The 23,219-nt window shown below is 43.4% G+C and overlaps 1 protein-coding gene across 1 annotated transcript in view; it reads left to right on the forward strand.

Annotated features, from left to right (window-relative positions):
- Nucleotides 1-23,219, forward strand: part of GOT1 (glutamic-oxaloacetic transaminase 1) — a 36,468-nt gene that overhangs the window by 8,371 nt on the left and 4,878 nt on the right. Inside the window, exons 3-7 of the mRNA XM_085854086.1 lie at nt 6,206-6,329; nt 6,584-6,696; nt 6,791-6,895; nt 7,003-7,153; nt 20,649-20,814. Coding sequence (XP_085710212.1) covers nt 6,206-6,329; nt 6,584-6,696; nt 6,791-6,895; nt 7,003-7,153; nt 20,649-20,814 — 659 coding nt within the window. The remainder of the gene's footprint in view (nt 1-6,205; nt 6,330-6,583; nt 6,697-6,790; nt 6,896-7,002; nt 7,154-20,648; nt 20,815-23,219) is intronic.

Genomic DNA, 23,219 nt, shown 5'->3' on the forward strand with positions numbered 1-23,219 from the left:
TTGGAGAAAAAATAAATTTTGCAACTTTTTTTCAAAAAAATTTCGATTTTATTTGAAAAATATTTGAATTTTTTTTTGCATTTCTACATGTTTTAAGTGATGTCCAACCTAAAAAAAAATTGTTAGAGAAAAAAAAAAGCAAATTTTGCAACTTTTTTTTTTCAAAAAAATTTCGATTTTTATTTATTTATTTATTTTTTTTTTTTTGGCATTTCTACATGCGCGTCAATCTAGTTTAGTTTATTCAATCGTGATTCAGTAGAGTCTGATCCGTTTTGACCTACAATGAATAGGATATCAGGTTCACTTAAGTGACCCAGCAGTATTGGCGGCGGAGGTTTTGCACTCAACCGAGTGCTCCCCCTCTAGTTTTTTTATGAGGTATTTTTGTAGAAATTAGCCAGGTACAAAAGCTTACAAGTGCGTTCCCATGATCAGATGTCCGCCAGGCAAGACAACGTCTGTCTTTGTCGGTAAATACGGAAATAGTGTCCATTGTTTGATTTTTTTTCCCCATCACTATGAACTTATATAATTAGAAATGAACAGGAGAGAAGCAACATCATAAATATATGTGGAAAAATTATGGGCCCAGACTGGGAATCGAACCCAGGTCCTGTGGCACACTGAACCAGTGCTCTGCTATCTGAACTATCTGAGCGACCTACTGGCTGAGCAACCCAATTCCTCCACATATAGAAATGCCACTCTCTTTCCCCCACTGCTTCCGGGGCACTCGCTGCTAACCATATGAGCAATGAGGACCTGCTCATGAGAGGGTCTTCCCCCTATGGAGGGGACAAATCCATGTCGACTATTAAACACCACGGGGGGGGGGGGGCGCAGTCATATCATTAGACATGAAGAGGATCAAACCAGCCTGGTGTTGGCTTCGCAGTTAGGGCTTAGGATCCTCGGGTCCTGATTTTGAGCTCCGCTGGCCACTGAATTAACACCAGGGGGATGACTCAGCCTGTCATCCTTCTGAGGTCGGCGAAATGAGCACCAATGTACTGGTAATAGGAGCAATGCATCAGACATAGCCGTGCCCCTAACCAATGATGCAACCTGCAGCCAAAAAGACAGCACATGATAGGAACAGGATAGAACCAACATCATAAATATATGTGGAAAAATTACGAGCCCAAACCCAGGAATCGAACTTGCATATGTGGAAGAATTGCGTTGCTCAGCCAGTGGGTCGCCCAGATAGCTCTGATAGCAGAACACTCGTATGGTTTGCCAGAGTACCTGGGTTCGATTCCTGGTGTGGGCCCATCTTTTTCCACATATATTTATGATGTTATGAACTTCATGGAAAGGAGTGATTGCATGAAGTAGATGGGAATACAAAACCTGATATTGTCTGTTGGACACGATAAAGTTTGTGACCACATCGATACTGGACCAATCAATCTTAATGAGGAACTTTCACACAGGAGGAGGCTATTTGGCCCATCATTCCTGTGCTGCACCACTATTATATAAATCCGTAAGGCTCTCGACTCATTTTTGCTGGTGGGAGGAGTGGGGTTGAGAAAAGTGTGGCAAGTACAGGGATTAGAGTGTTATAAATGTAAACAAAATCAATTTTTAGAACTCATTTGTTGATTACGAGTTATGACATGCAATTTTCCCTTGCACCACTGGCATGGTGTGTGTTTACTGATCCCTGCTGGAGGGTTAGGGTTAGAATTGTTAATTTTACCTGTCTCTTTTTGGAGAACATTACCAATTTTAACCTTCCCTGGGGATTCGTCATTAAGCCACGCCAAATAGTTTCACGAATAACATTCTTACAGAATAACAGCTTATTATAAAAGGCATAGGACGACGAAAATGGAGAATCCCGGGACAAAAGATAGACGGACAGATAAATAAATAAAGTACACTCTCAGATCCGATTTACTGTAATGAAAACCTACTTAATTCAGGAATTCTAATCAAAATGGCCACAAATTCACAACAGGGGGTGTTGAAGCGAGGTGTTTTGGGAAGACATTATGGTGTTAATGCTTGGTGTTGGCTTAATGGTTAGGGTGGTAGGCTTGGAATCTGAGTATCCTGAGTTCAAATCCCACTCAGCTGTTGAATTAATACCAGGTGGGGTTGACTCTGCCTGTCATCCTTCCGAGGTTGGCAAAATGAGTACCAGCATGCTGGTATCCTGTGTCGGAGTGGCGACCCGTCCAGGATTGTGTACAATAGCCAAGGAGACTGCTTAGGCAGCACCAACGCCCCTGCACAGAGTATGGTCCCAATGGATGGATGAATTATGATGTTAATGAGTCCAGTATCTTCCAAGTAAAGAAATACGCAGAAAACATTAGGAGGGTAGTGAATGCTCTGGTTTACAATGGAGCGAGGGTGATACTAGTAATCCCCTCCATTACATGACACCTTGTTTTGCACCATGAGCGAGGGTGATTCTAGTAAACCGCTCTAGTACTTGCCCCGTGACATTCCCACCGCCCCCTTTAAAATGCTTGAATTGAAATTCCTGGAAAGGTTTGTGGTATTCAGTATTAATTTCTTTAATGATAAAATTCTGTACCAACTAACTGAAAATAAACTTCCCAGCAATGGATGTTCAGATGAAATAAAAATAATTCTTCACCAAATATCACTTTCATTTGCTTTGTTTGTTTTGTTACAATTTGGATAGGATCATCCCCAAAATGCATGTTTTGACATCGTTTATTTATTTATTTTCTCAAAAATTCCCGAGGGAGCATGCATGCCCCTTCTCTAGTAAAGAGTCGTTTGCTCATCTCTTTACGTTTTTTCAAAACTTCTGCAGTTTCACCCATGCACATGTGTAAATATAACATGCAATATACATGTGGGCAGTGTATTGAAGATTGCTTCACTTAACAGGGTGTTTAAAATGTGTTTCTTTTCTATTAGGAGGCATGGAATAAAAATAACATCCTTTTTATCTTGCCAAAACGAAGTTTTTGCAAGATATGTTAGTCAGCTTGTATGTTTTTTTTATTTTTTTATTTTTATTTTTGTCTGTAATCACTTATAAAATATTCTGCAGAGCACAGTTATCATTGGAAATTTTTGTAACTTCGCATGTCAGAGGCCTATAGAGGTCCCTTTCAGTGCATAAAATTTTGAAGGTCAAAGGTCAAGGTCACTTTGTCGCAAATCAGGGGAGTCGACGAAACCCTTATTTTTTGAGTAATTTTGATCGGATCGTCTTCAAACTTCATGGGAATATAGTTCATGGTCTGGCGCTCAGCTGATTAATTTTTGGTGGCGATTGGCCTTGACCTTCATATGTTTTTTTTTGTTTTGTTTTTTGTTTTTTTTGTCTGTAATCGCGTATAAATCACTCTACAGAGCACAGTTATCATTGGAAATTTTTGTAACTTTGCATATCAGAGGCCTATAGAGGTCCCTTTCAGCGCATAACATTTTGAAGGTCAAAGGTCAAGGTCACTTTGTCGCAAATCAGGGGAGTCGATGAAACCCTTGTTTTTTGAGTAATTTTGATCGGATCGTCTTCAAACTTCATGGGAATATAGTTCATGGTCTGGCACTCAGCTGATTAATTTTTGGTGGTGATTGGCCTTGACCTTCATGGTTAGCACCTGAGGTCAAACATATTTGACCCCAAGGTCAAATTTTCAAGTTTTAGGAACCATATCGTATAGTACCTCAAATTGAACACCTCGATGAGTGCTTTCTCGATATGTCAAGCTTTAGACATTATGACGTCATATGGTGACGTTATGAGGCAAACGCATATTTTTCATGGTTACTCTCTAGAACGATTCTCATCGGAATCTCTCGTAGGCAGATATTCCTCAAGGAGTCGCTCCTGGTGGATAGCAGCTCTGTTCACCTCAGTGTGACCTTAAAGAAGTCACACGTGGTCACCTTTTGGCAAGATATGGGTCACCCTGCGAGTGACATTGGTTTCTTTTATTTTTTATTTTTTCCAACAACTTTTATTGGTAAACAGGAGATAATTCCATGAGATAATCCTGATCCTGGGTTTGAAAGGGACCAAGCTCATGTCATGTTCTACCACCATGTTAAATTTGAAGTCAATCGGCCAAGACGTTGTCGAGTTACCACCCGGAAACCAAAATGTTGACAGACGGACAGACACATCAATTTGATGAATGGTCGGGTTCGTTGCACATAACCCACCCAATGAGTTTTCAAAAGGTAAAGATGTGCATTATTCCATGAGATATAAAGATTTCCGCTCTCTCAACACAGTGTTCATTCATTTTGGTATTTTCAGGCACAGAGTGCAATACAGGAACAACAGGCTTTACAATACTTGCATAGTCTTCAGTGTATCAGTTTTGGGCATGACTTGGCTGCCTCTGGTAATGTTGTCCATCTTTGTGACCATCCTCCAGTGGTTGATTCCCAGCCCCAGTACTCTGGGGTGGGTAGCTCCTGCCCGCCTACAAGCATCTGCCCCTAGGCATATCCAGCTTGATAAGATGCTCTCTTTGTGTTCCAGAAGGGCAACCTGAGTTTGAGGTATGTTCTCAATGCTTCTGTTGCCCTGGGTAAACAGCACCTGGTGGGCATGGTTTACTTTGCTGCGATGGCATGTGCATCTTCACAACAAGGCCACAAATTTTTCAATGGAGGCAACATCCTCTTCAGATATATTTTCTGACTGAGTGGAAAGCATACAAAAAGCTGGTGTCGCATCAAAGTAACCTTTCCATGTCTCAAAGGTGGTTCTCTTTCCTATTCCAGCTCATGTTGAAACGGTGTCATTCCAGTGACAGCATGGAAGAAAGTCAATGCCTTGCAGGTACCTGACCCCATTTCATTGGCAATGGTGTTGGCTGGAATCCATCAATAGTATTTGCCAACCCCAAATCTATCTGGTAAAACTGCAAATTGTCCTTGGAAGCTTTGTGCCCTTTGTTTTCTCGTGCCATCAACAACACCAGAGTGTCTCTTTTACAAGCCTTTTTAGTTTTAGAGCAAATAAGCAAATCATCTTCACACTGTATCAATGCCAACCTGCCAGGGAAGGTAATGTCACTTAGGTCTTCTTGAAGTGCTCATGAGAACGGGGTAGGGCTTTCGGTGGTGGCGCTATATGATACACATTTACATCGAGGATTTGTGTCCCTCCCCCCCTCCAAGACCACCGGCAAAGATAAAAAAACACGCCTATACATTAATTGGGGTCATGCTGATCCAATGTAGCAAGTATGGATGTAATCAGCCCAGGGCTGCAGGAGGAGTAGCGTGGCAAAGAAACACACACAAACACTGGTCTGTAAATTTTAGTGAGGACTAGAAATGCAGATAGATGCATATTATTAGTACACCAGCAGAAAAGCCCGTCAAAATTGGCGTTAGCAGAAAAACATGTGCTTTCACATGAATCAGCCTTGAAAGCTCGGGTTAAAACCAAAATTATGTACAAACACCTTCACTTATTTCACTGGTGTATGGCATAAAAGGCTGTCACAATGAAGGGTTGGCATTGTATGATTAAATACTTCAAATATACATGGTTTATTTTTAATACTTTATAGTATCAAACATTCATTCGCTCAAAGACTACTTTATTTCCTCTTATCTGCATGTGTTGTAATCAAAAGGTACCTTTCTTTCATAATAGAAGATGCGTTGTTCGGTCTTCAAATGTATATAGAGAGTCAGAAGTCCTCGTGAGGGTAATTTAAAGCGGTTACATTATATTTTGGCAAAATGTACATTTGCATGGCAAACATGAAACAAAAACATGCCAAATGCTTATGATGGGCAATGCTTATGACTCTTCTGTGTTTTCACACGAATCAGCCTTGAAAACTCGGGCTAAAACCAAAATTATGTACAATAACCTTCATTTATGAAACAAATTGCTCTTCCCTTTATTTGGACAGTGTGGAGACAACAGACTGTGGCCTCTGCCATTGGATTTTGCTTGGGGGAGGTGGAGGGGGGGCAGAATGCAACTGAATTTTGCATGGGGGGAGGGAGTGGGTGGAATGTAACTGCCTTCCATGTAAGCTTGCACATCGGGTTGGAAGGGTGGATGACAATATGCATTGTCTGTTGTTTAACCCTTACATCAATATGGGCATATTGGGAATGCAGACAGCTTGTTTTACAAAACATTATCTGATTTTATCACCTTGTTTAAAGGTTTCAACCTCATAGCACATTTTTTGTGTTCCTCCCGGTGCCACCATCCTCTTATTGGCAGGCAGCTGGTGTGCAGGTAATTGGTGGAACGGGAGCTTTGCGTATTGGAGCAGAATTCCTGCGCCGCTGGTGGAATCCCGAGCTGGGTGGCAAATGTCCTGTCTACTTTTCAGAACCCACGTGGGGTTAGACTTGAGCATTTCATTCTTGCCTCTCTTTACATTTTTATGTCTTTTCCTTATCTTGCCTCTCCCACGATTGTCTTGCTTTGTTGTGCAGAATTAATATAAATCAAGATGCAGTAATTCCTAAAGTGAAACAGAAAAAGAGGATTTGTTTTTGTTTTTCATGACCTCTTTCCAAACATGTTAGATAAGAAGGAAAATATCTTGAGGGGGTTCTTGATATATGAGAAAATAATTGTGGGTTCTTCATTCAGGAAACCATTTATCAACATTTCGAGATGCGGGTTTCACGGATCTGCGCAAGTATCGCTACTGGGATGAAGCTTGCCGTCGCCTTGCTTTAACCGAGCTCCTAGAAGATCTTGAGGTCCTGCTGTATTGCACACAATGGCCAGCAAATTATTTTAAGTGATAATCCAAGTAAATAAAATGAGAGCACATGTATTTGTGTGTGTGTGCAGTCAGCCCCAGAAAAATCAGTGGTGCTGTTGCATGCTTGTGCCCACAATCCCACTGGAACAGACCCCACTGGACCACAGTGGCTACAGATCCTGGATGTGGTCAAGGTGAGACTTTTTTATTTTATGTTTTGCTGGGTATGGATCAATCGACATGCTTTGTTTCCCTTCATTCATCACCTTAATCACACATTTATCCCCTAAACCCTCCATAGCGCCGGAATCTTTTTCCATTCTTCGACTCTGCATATCAGGGCTTTGCTTCAGGGAAGCTAGATGAAGATGCAGCTGCGATTCGTCTGTTTGAGTCCCATGGCCTGGAGCTACTCTGCGCACAGTCATTTTCCAAGAACTTTGGCCTCTACAGTATGTGCCTTCAGTTGTGTTGCTGTCATTTCACCAAATATTTGATAACATGCTGTGGAGGAGGTTACTTACATCTGAGATATCTTGTTTGTTCAATTCTCAGCTCCATTATAAACTGTTGGACTGGTGCTTCATCGGCATGGTGTTCCATCAAAAAGTACACTATCCCTCCAGTATCTTAAGCTGGGGACCCATCTGTTAGCATTGGTTCTTGGTATATGTCAAAGATCCCATGGTGTTTTTCGATGAAGAATAGGCAGGTTTATTGCCAACTTCCTGACCAATTTTGATGTTCCTGCCCTGACTTGCTCTACAATTTACAACCCACTAGAGACAGTCATTCCATCATGGGTGTGGCGGAGGGTGACTGGGGGCAAATGTAAATTGGAGGGGCCATCCCAACTTGGTCGAGCATTCTCATGCACATCCTCATTGCATCTACCAAGTTTCAACACATTTATTCCTATAAACAAAGAAACAGACATCTGTGCCAACAAATTCCCCCCACATTTATGATGACTAGTTTTCATCTATACTAACGTGTGTGTGTGTGTGTGTGTGTGTGTGTGTGTGTGTGTGTCCTCCATAACTCCAAAACCATGAAACCTAGCAGCCTAAAGCATCGCATGCATACTAAGGGAACTCCAAGGAAGTGCAAGAGTGAAAACTGGGTGTTTGGGTTCATGAAAACACCCCTTTTGAAGATGATTAATGGCCTTATTTAATTTTATCCTTCATCAGGTGATCCTCTGCCACCTCATTCTCTGGGGTCTTAAAGCATTTCCTGGGTAACCTCGCTGGGGTCTGAAGCCACCATGATTTTTTTTGGCCTGCTCAACCATGCCTTGACTTGGAACAGGCCGAAACGAGTTCTTAATGATGAAGTTTTTTTTTTTTTTTTTTTTTCACTTTTCTCTCTCGTATTATCAAAAAAATGTCTGTTCATCATAGCTACGAATCGCTGTATGCATCGTTTTTGTAAGTACTATAGTGTTCAAATTATGAGCTTGGAGCGATTTAATGCATTATATGATACGATTTCCCATGATCTACTCTCACAGACCAAGTAAAATATATCGTCAAAATATAATTTTGGGCTTGAGGATCGGATATCGTCCAGACTAAATAAGTGTCAAAATCTGTTGTGAAATCTGATAATTTAAAGAAATAACGAGTCTTCTAACGAAGCAAATGTACCTATTTACTTTAAGCAAGCAAGCCTATGCTCCCTCCTTCGTAGATACACAAGAAAATGTGAAATCTGCAAAGTATTAAACTTACCTTTTTCTGTTGTTTCGAGAAATATATTGCGTGAACAAAAAAATTTAGGAATGTGCCAAAATGAACTACCTTCATTGAGCTATATGATTTAATGTATTCACTGCGAGACCTCGCACCCAGTCCCTCAGAGGGACTGCTTATCCATAGCATCTACCAGATCTGTATCTATATTTTCAGAGGTTTTGTGAGGTGCTCTACTGGGAATCAAAGAAAATCTGGCAAAAAAAACACGTTTAAAAAGAAAAAAGTTATGACGTTTGCACGGACCCCAAACCGATGTACCACGTGACGCGTGCACAGACCAGCAGGCAAGGTGGCAGATTATCTGCAATGTTTACGTCACACGTGATTGAACTTTGCGATGTCTCCAGGGTTGTTCTGCATTAAGCTGCAACTCTTTTGTGAATAAAGTCATTATTTGAACAAATTCAATTTTTTTCATTTACTACTGTGTGCACAGTGAAGACCAGCTTTAAAATTAAAGGGATCCGAAATGATATGCAGTGACAGCCTGGCCAACCATTCCTTATCAACCATTTAATTGGAGTGTTTGCATGAGTGCTTAAGCCACTTGCCGAATGCCTTACAGTCGATAGCAGTACCGCACTACGTCCTGCTGAGTGAATCCTTCACTCACTGCGGACGCTTTTGCCCGCCACGTTATTTCAGAGCGACTGGTTCGTGTTCCGTCACTCTGAGTGACTGGTTGTGATATAACACCAGATTTCCAAACCATTTGCTGTGTTGAATTATTTTCTAAATTACTGAGCCAAATTGTTGTTGTATTTTCCACCTGTCACACGCAGCTGTTTATAAAGATTAATGTTTATGAACATATCCCTGAAACATCCACATGAATGCAATGTTGTTTTTTGATGAAAGATACTCATGGTTTTTAGGTTGTTGCCGATATCAGGTGCGTGCGTGTGTGTTGTTTATAAAGCATAACGCTCTCTCTCTCCCCCATTATTGCTCTACCCCCTCCCAATACAGTGCAGCACCCTCCTCCCACATTTTTCTCTCTCTCCCTCTCTCTCTCTCTCTCTGGACATATGTGGATGGTGGTTATGTCTAGACGGGGTTTGTATCCAGATGTGTCCGGACGGTGTTTATGTCCAGACAGGAGTTTGTCTCTGGACGTATCCAAGCGGTGTTTGTCTCCAGCCAGCTTGGCTCCAGACACGTCCCAGCGGTGTTTGTCTCTGAATGTGTCCGGGTGGAAATTAACGCTCCACCGCATGTCTGCCTTCCCTTCCTCTCACCTCACACTGTCTTCCCTTTCCCCATCCCTCCTCGCCCCCACCCTCCTCGACCCTCCACCCCTCCTCGACCTCCCCCCACCCCTCCTCGACCTCCCCCTACCCCTCCTCGACCTCCCCCCACCCCTCCTCGACCTCCCCCCACCCCTCCTCGACCTCCCCCACCCACCCCTCCTCGACCTCCCCCCACCCCTCCTCGACCTCCCCCCACCCCTCCTCGACCTCCCCCACCCACCCCTCCTCGACCTCCCCCACCCACCCCTCCTCGACCTCCCCCCACCAAAACTCCTCGACCTCCCCCCACCCCTCCTCTCTCCTCTCTCTCTCCCTCTTCCCCCCTCCTTTTGTCTTCTTCCCCCCCCCCCTTTAGTATCCCCAATAGGTTGCTTCAGGAAGTGATGCATGGTCCATAAGTTACATATGGAGGATTGGTTAGTTCGGGTAGCCATGGTAATGTATGATGGCTCAAACCTCTGTGAGGGTAAATGGAGTGCAGAGTGAGGATTTTGAAGTGAAAGTGGGTGTTCATCAGGGTGTCAGTCTTAAGCCCAATCTTGTTCATTATGGTTCTTGAGGAAATATCACAGGAATTTAGAGGAGGCTCACCTCGGGAGCTCCTGTATGCTGATGACCTATGCTGATAGCGGACAGTGTGGAAGAGGTAATGGGCAAATGTACAGTATGGAGGCCAGAGGACTGAAAGTGAATACAGGGAATACAAAAGTACTGATTAGTGGTGCGGGAAGGAAGTGTGGAAAAAAGAGGGAGGTGGCCCTGTGCTGTCTGTCAAAAAGGTGGAGGTAACAATTCAATATTGTGTAAATCCTGCAACTGCTGGGTGCACAAGAGGTGTGGCGGCATCAGGGGTGATTGCATGTGGTTCTTGACTTCAAATGTGCTGTTTGCGCAGGTAAACACGTGACTCCAGTTAAGAGTGGAAAGGTTAGTTTATGGGATATGTCCCTGGAATGTGTGGATAAATTCTGTTACCTTGGTGATATGATTGTTGCAGGTGGTGGTGTGGAGGCAGCAGCGAATGGAAAAAAAAATAGAAGTGGCTGGAGGAAGTTTAGGGAGTTGTTACCCCTGTTGACATCAAGAGGGGCCTCTCTCTGGTGAAAGCGAAAACTTTATATTATGCAGCTTGGGTTAGAAGCGTGATGTTGTCTGGCAGTGAAACATGGGTGATAAAAAGAGGAGGCTTAACGGAGGTGTGAACGAAACAAAATGAGAATGGTGAGGTGGATGTGTGATGTGACTGAAGGATAGGAAATCAAATGTGGAATTATGAGATAGGTTAGGTGTAGAAAGCATTAGTGAGGTTATGTGTAGAGGTAGGTCGAGATGGTTCGGACATGTGGAAAGGATGTGGTCAGGTAGTTGTGTGAGGAGGTGTATAAATATGAATGTGAATGTAAGGATATGAGGCAGTCTGAATATATGAATAGAATAGAGGCAGTCTGAGGAAAACATGGGATGTGTTGCTGAGATGATCTTAGAGTTAAAGGCCTAACAAGAGGGCGAGCAAGGGATCGTGCAGCCTGGAAATCAACCATTCGGTGAATCACGGCTTACACATGCAAACATGCAAACATGGAAACAGCCGTAAAACTATGATTGTCAGCGAAGCGACAGGTGGTATTTGCTAGTTATACAATAACAGATAATTTGTGTATTTTAGAATGATTTGTACAACTTTCAAGAGTTTTGATTTCTTTCTGATGGATAACATGCAGTTTTCAATTTATCCTGTCTCGTGGTGCAAGAGTGAATTAGCAGGTATGATAATCACCCACTTCTTATGATAATTCCCCACTTTCACATCAAAGTAAAAATCTAAGTTGAAGGTGGCCATCGAAACGTAGCAGAATGTTTCCATGTACACCCAGAGTACAACCACAAATTTTCAACTTATTCTGTCCAGCAGTGTGTACAACGTACAGAGCACGCATAGTAATTGGCCACGTAGTTTTCGATCCTATCTGGCTTTCATATAGAAATATTATTATAACACCGTGAACCACTGGGACTTGGAATACTCTCCCGCCGAGAGAAGTGCTACACAATACACATTTACATCGAGAATTGGCCTTGTCTAATCCCTCCCAAACCCCCACAACTATTATATATTTTTAACACCTAAAACCTTCCTGGGCACACCGCAAGTACAAATACCAAATTCCAACCCATTCCTTTCAGCGGTTTAGAAGCGCATGCATACAAATCAAACACTTCTACCTACAAATACACAAGCTAAAATATATATATATATATATATATATATATATATATATATATATATATATATATATATATATATATATATATATATATATATATATATATATGTTGAGACCACGTTGCACCGCTGATTGAGATCGAGCGCTGTCCACACGTATGGTCTTGGTAGAGAAGAGCTTTAATTCACACCAAACATGTATACATGGAGAGATATAGAGAGACACAGAATACCCACAGTAGTCCAGCTCTATCTAACTCTGCGAGCTTGGCACTCTGGCTTGCCTTATATACAATTTGTCCTGCCCCTTGTGGGACCATCTGGTTTCAAGATTGGCCCAGCTCCCATCACTGCTTTCTATTGAGGCTTTGTTTCCTAAAGATCAATTTCCTCCAAGGGGTAAAAGCCAGGTGCTGATTTCCTCCCTTTGGGCTCTAAAAGCCATCTGGTTTGGTCATTATCCGGCCAGGGAGTCAGGAAGACGGATTACTTTTTAAGAGCCTTTACCTTCCTTTCCTTATTCCACTCCTTGGAAAGTGGAAGCAGCTGTTGTGCTGTGTCAAATGGCACTGATTTACGATCGAGTTTCCTTCGGCTCGAGGCTTGTTTATGACCAAGCTTCCTTGGCTCAAGGCCGATTTACGATCGGGCTTCTCTTGGCTCAAGGTTTTTACAAGGGTAATAAAAGCCAGTTGCTCAGCCGTGTCACAAAGAAAGAGACTACATGCTTTGGCTTTTAACACAGCCAAGAACTGCAGCTGTTAAGAGTGCTCTATAATGAATGCCTTTGGCTCTTTCTTTTACTTTTGATTGTTAAAAAGTAATTCTGCTAACAAATGGCTATTCTCAGCTTGGGAGAGATGCAATCTCTCAAAAAAAAAAAATATATATATATATATCTGGACGTTCTCCACTGATGCATCATCTCCCAATGGTCAAGGTGGGAGGAGACTGTTCAGTGTTCATCTTCGAGTTAGAGGTCCTCCCACCTAGACCATTGGGAGGTGATGACACATCAGTAGAGAATGTCCAATCAGAATTGACTGTGTTGTTCGGTGTCTTTTAGACTGTTCTTCATCATTACTCACTCACTTTGTGCAAATATATATATATATATATATATATATATATATATATATATATATATATATATATATATATATATATATATATATATATATATATATATATATATATATATATATTGTTACGAATTCTGGCCTGCCTGGCGTGCGATCGGCCACGTAACTCGAATGGCGACCGCGTCGCCCACCGGAATGGACAATTCAGTCGTGCCCCTCTTGGAACTATCGCCAAGGAGCTTGCCACGGGTGGGGGTTGAACCTCACCACAACCCAGTCCGCATTCTACCCGCGCGGAATAGGGTGAATCGCCGAAAGTCGATATACCTAAGTACTCGCACGGGTAACCTTCCGAGGGGTTGTACCACGCCACAGGTCGACTCCGGACACGAACCGCTTAAGCGGCTCGTTCCGTGCTACAGGGATAACCGAGCGGAGTTATCGTCGACCTTGACGGTTCAGATTAGTTACCGGGTGTTTTAAACCCACTATCAATCCTTTATGTGATGCAAGATGGAGATTCAACAAAGGAAAGGACGAAGCGAAATGGGGGAACAATTGGACAAGCACGTTTAATGCGCGACACACGGAAGCACTTATTTCCAGTCAGCAACAATCATGCACATATGTACAGGCAAACAGGCAAATAGATGTACAGACAAAATACGACCGACTAAAGCAATGTACAAGCACTTAATCAGTTTTACTTGTCGGACTGGTGCCACAAACACATACAAAAGCCCAAAGAAAAGAAGAACCTCCCTTGTTGCGGCCGGTGAACCGTCTCCGGCACTCTCAGTGTCCGCTCTCGCAGGTCCACCTCAGGCCGCCTGCGGTGCCCTCCGTCCGCGTCTCCCACCAATAGGCATCGCCGGGCCACGAGCGCGGGAACGAACGAGGAGGGAGGGAACGCGAGTTGGTTTGTGGATCAACCGTCACGAGGAGAGAGCATACGGGAGGACCAAAGAGATATCCAAGAGGAAGGAACGCATTCACCAAGGGGCGAAGAAGAGAAGAGAAGAGAACGCGCCCCGCCCGTGTCCGTCTTTTATGGAGCGGGGCTCCGCCCTTCGCTCCGCCCCGTTTCGGGCTCCACCCCCCTTCCGGGAGCCTCCCAAAAAGGGGCGTTCCTCACTCCCGTCCGCGTCACACTGCGCGTCTACCAATCGGGAGCGAGCTTCCCCACCCCTCCCCTTCACACCAAGCGCGGGGAAAAATGGCAGGAAAAAACCCCACAGGCTTCACAAGTGGTTTTGTTCTTCCAATCCTTTTCGGACGGTTTCCGTGGTGCGGAAACCGTCTTACTGTGGTCCGCGAAGGATGGCGTTCGTAAGCGGGCGTAGTGGCGAAGATGGTGGTGATTGTTGTGGGGGTGGTGTGAGCGTGGTAGGCGTTGTGGTGTAGTTGGTGGCGGTTGTTGTTTGCGTGGAGGTTTGTGGCAATGGTGGCTCAAAATAACGATAGATAAAGAAAAACGGCTAACTAAAGCGTCACAGCCCAAATGAATCACACATATTCCCTCTAAACAACGGGTATGGGCAAACTACACATGAACTTATCGATATATCTCACCTGAGGACCCTTTATGGTGTATTGTGAATTTCCACAACCGTAACAATATATATATATATATATATATATATATATATATATATATATATATATATATATATATATATATATATATATATATATATATATATATATATATATATATATATATATATATATATAATAGCCTGGTGTGTTGGCGCAGTGGTTAGGGCAGCGGCTTGGGATCCAAAAGGTCCTGAGTTCAAGCCCCGTTGGGCCACTGAATTAATACACCAGGGGGTTGACTCAGCCTGTCATCCTTCCGAGGTCGGCGAAATGAGTACCAGTATACTGGGCCGGTGTATACCCCGGTTAAAATAGGTGTACCATATCCCTGTGTCGTAAGAGGCGACCAGGGTTGCGTCAGGAAGGGCATCCGGCGTAAAACCTGTGACAAATCACTATGCGGATCACACGGATGATCCGCTGTGGCGACCCCTAACGGGAGCAGCCGAAAGAAGAAGAAGAAGATATATATATATATATATATATATATATATATATATATATATATATATATATATATATATATATATATAAATATATACTCGACCGGTCAAGAGTTTTAGAAACCCCCATTTTTCCAGTTTTACTGAAATTTAAGCAGTTTAATGTTTCAATCAACTCTGAAATTAAAGCATAGAACAAATAAACAATTGCAGATAAAACAGAAATCATGGAATCGTTTTGTTGAACAAAATTTCATCTAAATTTTTGACTCATCCAAGTAGCCACTTTTTGCAGATATACTGAACTGGACCGCTCTGAACAGCTGAACATACTCGTGGCATTCTTTCTCCAATGGAAATCAAATATTGTTCGGAAAGTTCTGCCAAACACTGTTGCAGAAGTTCCCACAAATGTGTTGCACTTGTAGGTTGCTTTGCTTTCACCCTTCTGTCCAGCTCATTCCAAACCAGCTCGATGGGTTTTAAGTCTGGAGACTGTGCTGGCCATTCCATGATTTGAAGCCAACCGTCTTGTTCTTTTCTTACAAGGTAGTTCTGACATCACCTGGAGGTATGTTTTGGGTCATTATCTTGCTGTAGGATGAACCCTTGACCAACTAGGCGTAGACCAGAGGGTATTGCACAGATGCCAACCCTCCCGATTTCATCGGGAGGCTTCCGAAAATTCACCCAAACTCCCGCCCTTACGATCACTATCCTTATCCTCCCGAAATTTTGATATTTTTGCACTGTTCACTAATCAGAATGTACTAGTATGAGAATTGAATGAAAAGCATCGTCTGCTACGTATAGCATGTGGTAACTCCATAACGTTCGCTGCTACCAAATTGTACGTAAAAAATTGCAAATTCAAATGAGGAGCAGCGAAACATTGGGTCTGGATCTCGCTTATGCGATCATGCACTGAGATTTAGTGCATGCGGTATGTGTGCAATACAGTGCATGCGGTATGTATGCACAGTGTATATGCATGCGATACGCTCACTGCATGCAGCTGGGCCCCGTACCAGCCCGGCGGTCGCGACCACCGTGCGGTGTTTAACAGCTGCTAGAGTTCTACGAGTCGCGCTGCAGCTGTGGAACATCGACTTCGAAGTTACCGATGCTTCAAGCCCTCGATGTTGATTACGAAATGGCAGAAAAGAAGCTTACGAAGACCAAGAAATGGTCTCAGAAGTACAAGACCGAATACAGTCTCCAATACCCGTGTATTCGAAAGTCTGAAAGAGGAATTCATCATGCGTATTGTACAGTATGCAGCGTTGATATTTCAGTTGAGCACGGAGGTCGCGATGATATTCGGAAGCACGTTGGAAGCAAACGGCACACAGACATTGCAAAGGAGAGATCTTCGAGCACGAGTACCGGTACACTTCTGAATTATTTCACCAAACAAGGGACAAGCGAGGAAGAGGATGTTACCCGAGCGGAACTTCTCTTTAGTGGATTTATTGTGGAACATAACTTGCCCATATCAGTCTCAGATCATGCTGGACCTCTATTTCAAAAGATGTTTCCAGATTCAAAAGTTGCTTCAAAGTATGGATGTGCAAGAACAAAAACTTCAGCAATAATTGGTGAGTTGTCAAATGTTACTGCTTCATCTCTTGCCGATATTGCTAGACTAGCTACAGATGGTAGCAATGACAGTGGTGAGGCCCAGCTATATCCTGTCCTGATTTCGTACTATGACAACAGTGCTGGGATTGTGAAGCAAGGTTTGCTAAGTTTGCCTGCGTGCAAACAAGATTCCACTGGAGAAAACATTTTCAAACTGCTTGATCATGAGTTCAGTGACAGGAAAATTCCGTGGGGAAATTGTGTTTCCTTTTGTGCTGATAATGCCTCTGTCATGGTGGGCAAGCACAAAGGAGTCGCTGCTTATATCCACAAACAAAATCCAGAGTGCTACATCATGGGATGCCCTTGCCATATGATGCACAATACGGCCAAGAAGGCGGCTCAGGCCTTACCCATTGAATTAGATGACTTTCTCATCGATATTTACTACTACTTGGACAAAAGTAGTAAACGCGTCAAAGGAGTGAAAGCACTGCAAGAACTCTGTGATGCCCCGACACACAAGATTCTGAAGCATGTCGCAACAAGGTGGCTGTCCCTTGGTCAGTGCCTAGACAGGCTGATTGAACAGTGGGAGCCACTTCGCCTCTTCTTCAAAGAAGAAGTACGAAGAAAAATACAACCAACTGTAGCCAAGACTCTAACAACGAGCAAGAAGGACGGCACTGTATCTACTGCCAGTACTGGCACTGCAGGATCAAGCACTAGTGGAGCAGCATTCACCACTACCACTGCAGTATCTGCTGCGAAGAAGACAGTAGGGACAGCACCAAAACCAATGCTGAGAGCAGGTAGCATCACCGGCCCTTCATCACGTTCATCTACAAAGCAGATCCCTTCAGAGTCGAGAAAGACTGTGATAGTCCCATCTACAGGCAAAGAAGGACCCAAGTTAAGTTCTGCTTTTGCCAAATCACTTGATAGAAGCTCAGCAAAACCTTCGAATCAGAGGTCTTCTTCCTTGGCTGCACCTACCTCAAGCTCTCTCCTCAAACGTAAAATTGGATCTGGTACTACGAGTCTGACCTCTTCTGCTGGCAGTAAACGCAAGTGTGATCGCCCTGCGGCTAAGTGTACTACGAGTTCTACAACTAAAAGCGCATCTTCCTCAAACACTGTGCAGGAATCTAGAGAAAAACGTGTCAACAGGATGTTCTTGTCTCCACAAACAAAACTCTATTGTTTCTTCCTTCGATATGCTAACAAGCTTTTTGAGAAGGGGAATCTTCTGCTCCAAAGAGACGAACCCTGTATTCATCTCCTGCACGGAGAATTGAATGGTCTTCTGAAAGATATCTTCGTACGGTTTTTGAAACCATCGGTGTCATCGGTTGCTCTGGTAAATGTACCCTTCTCTGACAGAAATCATCAGAAGAATGATGAGGACCTCATGATTGGGAACGATGCCAAACTGTATATAAGGGAACAAAGGAGTCTCAAGAAATCCACCTTCACTCTGAGTGAGTCAGACATCCAAGGTTTCTTCAGTGCAGTTCGCTCATATTATGTGAAAGCCTGCAATTACATCTTCAAAACCTGGCCGCGAGATGATGAATTAGCCAAGCATGCTCAGGTGCTGGATGTTAAGCTACACCAAGAAGTGGGGTTTGACTGTGTGGAGTTTTTCATCAAGAAATTCCCCTGTCTGTTCAGTGGCGGTGATAGTGACATAGACAGTCTTGAGAGTGAATTCGCTCACTACCAGGCAGACGCCTCCATAGCTACAATTGCTACTGAGACAGTGAGAGTGGATGAGCAGTGGCATCGGATTTCACAGCTCACAGATCCCTGCACTGGTGCCAAGAAGTATCCTAATTTGAGCAAAGTGATGAAGGGAATCTTGGTCATTCCTCATTCGAACGCATCATGTGAGCGGGCACTCAGTCTTGTACGGAAGAATCATACTGAATTTCGTCCCAATTTGAGTGTCAAAACCCTGGAAGCTCTCTTAATTGAAAAACTAGCTCATAGCACCCCTTGCTACCAGAGAGAATACAGCAAAGACATAATCAGAAGGGCTAAAAGAGCCACACAGCTGGCACTCAGCAAAGCTGCCATGGAAAAAGCAAGCAGCAGTAGTACCAGCCAGTAAGGTAAGAAAAATATTGCTTCTTTTGTGCTTTTTGTTAATCTTTGATTGTCCCCTAACTTACTAATATTAACATACATGTAACATTAAAAAGTGCACAATTTTCCCCTTTTTTTGTTCAAAAAGTGGGAATTCTTAACATGTTAAATGCTCCAAAATAGGGCTCAGAGGGCACTAGAGAGCGTCTAGAACCCCAGAGCTTCCAGGGCCCTAAGGCGGGCCCTGGACCCCGCCGCAAGGATCGAGCACTCCGCACTCGAGATGTGCGCTTAGCGCACATTATTTGGTGTCGGTTGCAAATCCTCCCTAATTCTGATTTCCAAAAGTTGGCATCTCTGGTATTGCATGGCGCTGCAAAATGCTGTGGTAGCCCTTTTGGTTCAGGGTGCCAATCACTCTGTGCAAGTCACTGACTCTGGATCCAGCAAAAGAACCCCAGATCATCACGCTTCCTCCTCCATGTTTGACAGTTGGTGGCACACACTGAGGAACCATCCTTTCGCCTACTCGATGGCACACAAAAACCCTGCGTGATGAACCAAAGATTTAAAATTTTGATTCGTCGGTCCACAAGACCTTCTTCCAGTTTTCAGTAGTCCACTGGCTTCATGGCCCAGGCAAGCCTCTTTTTCTTCTTTTGCCATCTTAGCAATGGCTTTCTTACTGCCACTCGACCTGTCACCTGCAGCTGAAAGTCTTCTCTTCACAGTTGAAACTGAGACTTCCTTACTTCGACCAGTGTTAAGCTGTGCTTGAAGCTGCTGTCCTGTGAGCCGCCTATCACGCAAGCTGTTGACTCTCAGAAACTTGTCTTCTGATTGTGTTGTGGCTTTGGGTCTGCCAGACCTCTTCCTGTCAGAGTTTCCTCCAGTTTCTAAGTGCCTTTTGATGGTGTAGGAAACTGTACTCACTGACACCTTGGCTCTTTGCAATTTCTCTGAAGGAAAGACCTACACTTTTAAGGGTTATAATGGTCTGTCAGTCTTCCTTTGTTAATTGTCTTTTTCTCGCCATTATGATAGCAATATACTACTTCCTGCAGTGCAACCCCTGTAGGAATTGTTTCATCAACTTTCAAGGCTTAATTTACTTCCTTTGCTGCAGAATAGCTGCAGTTGCTAACTCATTACTTGTTCCCTGAAAATAGCCTTTTTTAACAACTCTGAAATTTACATTATTTTTCAGTTTTTGGTGATGTAAACTTTTTTTTTAACCTCTGGCAGTTTACCGCTTAGCTTTGTACCATTTCAGGTTATTCATTGGACTTGAACTGCTTAAATTTCAGTAAAAACCGAAAAATGAAGGGTGTTCTAAAACTTTTGACCGGTAGAGTGTATATATATATATATATATATATATATATATATATATATATATATATATATATATATATATATATATATATAATGATGAGTTGGGGCACTGCATCACTGACCATGCAGCATTGTTCCATTGCAATGCCTGGGACATGGCCAGAATAACTTGTAACAACAAGTTTCACTGAGCTTGTAGCACATTTGACATGATTATTGCAGTCTCAAGATTATTGCCTCACTGCAGTAAAGCATGGCTGTGCCATGGCACAAATGCGTCACAACACGCCTTAGGGTATTGCATTCATTCATCAACTGCTATGGCATTTCAGTCAAATTCTGATGAGCAAGATCAGACATGATGAAGTCTTCATTGCTTTTGAGGAACATGTTCAAATAGAATTTACAATACACATCTTATTATAATGTCATCTTGAGAGAGATTTTGGAGAAATGTAAACTCTATTGTACTTTTTTCCTGACTCAAAATTATTCTGAAATCCTGCCCTTCCTTGTGCTGATTGCCTTATTCTTTATCTTTTTAACCATTGCATTGATCTCCATCTTGAGCTGCTGTACTCTCCCCAGATGAGCGAGTTGGGAACCTGGTGATTGTGGCTCGTGATTCAGCTGCTCTTGCATGTATAAAGTCGCAGATCGTGTTGCTAGTACGTGCCATGTGGTCCAACCCTCCCAGCCATGGGGCACGCATTGTGGCGACTGTGCTGGGAGACCCAGTTCTGCGCAAGGAATGGTAAGGGAGAATGGGTATGGGGAGAAGGATTTTGCTTCCACAAAATGGAAACGAAGCCTGAAACTAAGCTCACACCTACACATAGATTTTTAAAATTGTGGGTTGACCACAGAGTTCATTACATTGGGCACAATGAACAGTAGAAAAGGTATGGTACTAAAGCTTTAATATGTTGTTGTGGTGGTCTGGTCACCCGAGTTGCCTGCTTCGAATCTGGCGATTTGTCTGGAAATCCGAATCGACCTAGCATTATGCCAATTAGGCATCACACATCGTATGCAAATTAGACCGAGTGTGCGCCGCGGTCCAGATGTGCAGTGTTGAATCACCATGTCCAATCAACTCCTTAACGGATTTTTATTCATCACCACAGTGAGAATTCACCCTGAGACCAGTAAGTTTAATTTCAAACTCTGTGGGGGGAGGAAACACAAGGAAGCAATAATAGTACATTATAAATCAATAATAAAACCATTACCCAAACTACCATGCCTCTGCGCCCATGGACCAAAGAAACGGATGACATGAGATAGATTGGCAGAGTACTCAATTGCCAGTTGTTTGAAGCCGGCAGGCCTTGGGAGAGTTGTGACTCACCAGCTTTACCACTTCTCTGACACGAGCGAGAGTGGCCATGGCACAACTTCTTACCTAAGATTGGTGAATGCAGAAGGATGGATCCATTGTGCCCTGATTCTGGGGAAATTGAGAGTGGCCCCCCTCAAGCAAGTGACCATCGCACAACTGGAGCTGACTGCCGCCACTGTGTCGGTGCAAGTGAATGAGCTGATTCGGCGGGAAATAGAAATTACAATTGACGAGGTCACTTTCTGGACTGATGGTATGTCTGTACTTGGCTACATCGCCAGTGAAACATCTCCCTTGCACACATTTGTGGTCAATCAGGTATCCATCATCCATGAGTTCTCTGCCGGAACCAGGTCAGACACACGACATGAGATGGATAAAAATGGGGATCACAAGACAAAGAGATTAACAGGCAAAGCTCGCAGGATAGATGTTCTGGCCACTCTGGCAAGGAGCGTGCCGTTGCATCCTGAGCTGTCCCAGGTGCTGGGGTGAGAGAGACAAGACAGAGACAGAGATAGACACTCTGCACAGGATCGGAGCACCACAAACCGTGGCTTTCACCAAGAAGATTCCTGGTATCTCGTCAACTTTAGCTGTTGCTACTGCCCTTTTATATTCCCTAGGGCCCGTGCATCATCCATGATGTGCCACACGTCTCCCCTCTCATACATCATTGGCCAAGGGGGCCAGTTGATGGTAAAAGGGAACCCCCCATCCCCCCCCCCCTCCTCACTGCTGCTGTTGCAGGATGCCTTAGAGGAACTGTGTCAAGCCATGGCATTTCCCACCCAGCTAACACCTAGAGTCCAAGCAAAATGCTAAAAAGGAACATTAAGACAGATTACAGAGGGCATTACGGTAAAAATGGGGTCAAATATTTAGATTTTTAGAAACTGACTTTGGGAAAGGGAGACGTCATCAAACTATACATATGCAATGCATATCTAATATAATTAATGATCTCATGCTAGACCTTTACTTTAAGGAAATAACTACTCTATTTGTTATAGGTATCACCGATGTAAATCTTGACTAGTCACTCCAGGACGATATAAATGATGCCATAAAAAGACAGACGAAGCACGTGCCACATTCTCCATTCACGTCTTTACTCATTGACCTTTCTTCCAAGCATATTGACTGCAACAAAATAAACGCACCAAGTTCCACATGGAAGACGCATGTGGTCAATATGGCTCTCGGTGACGCACATGAATCATGTAGCTAGGCACCAAATTACTCATTATTAAATTGACGTGAGACCATCGGGTCGGTATGCCTCAGGAGGGTGATGCACAAAAACTCATAATGCTCTGCAAAAACCGACAGACTTGACACGATAAAGAGCAAATCCCGATAAACCTCATGCTCACGCTTCTTGCCGATCAAACATGAATCCATTATCTGCTGGGCAAGAAAGGATGTCATCACACGAAATACATGTACTCACAAGATCGCGATAGCTTTCGGGGTGACATAGCAAAGGTGAGTGAAAAAACGTCTTACATCGGGTCAGATTCATACAATTCTAAACAATATCATGCTCATGCAACAGCGGCAAGTAAGAAACCGTGGAGTTCACTCGTCCACAAGCGGGCTTGAACAAAGATGGCTAAAAGTAATTATAAAAAAAGAAAAAAAGAAGCAATCGGATTGGTTGAGTGAAACACGTGACGGGGGAAGCCCGTAAGGTGCTATCCTCTCATAGCAGGAGAAAGAGTTGCAGCTCAGATTCGCCTATTCAATATGCAGTTGGACCAAATCAAAGCTATGTAAAACGCACTGCAAGGCCCGGTGTTGGCTTAGCGGTTAAG

This window comes from Eptatretus burgeri, chromosome 14, assembly GCF_056783735.1.
Source record: "Eptatretus burgeri isolate ZD-2024b chromosome 14, Ebu_testis_v1, whole genome shotgun sequence".
Classification (NCBI taxonomy): Eukaryota; Metazoa; Chordata; class Myxini; order Myxiniformes; family Myxinidae; genus Eptatretus; species Eptatretus burgeri.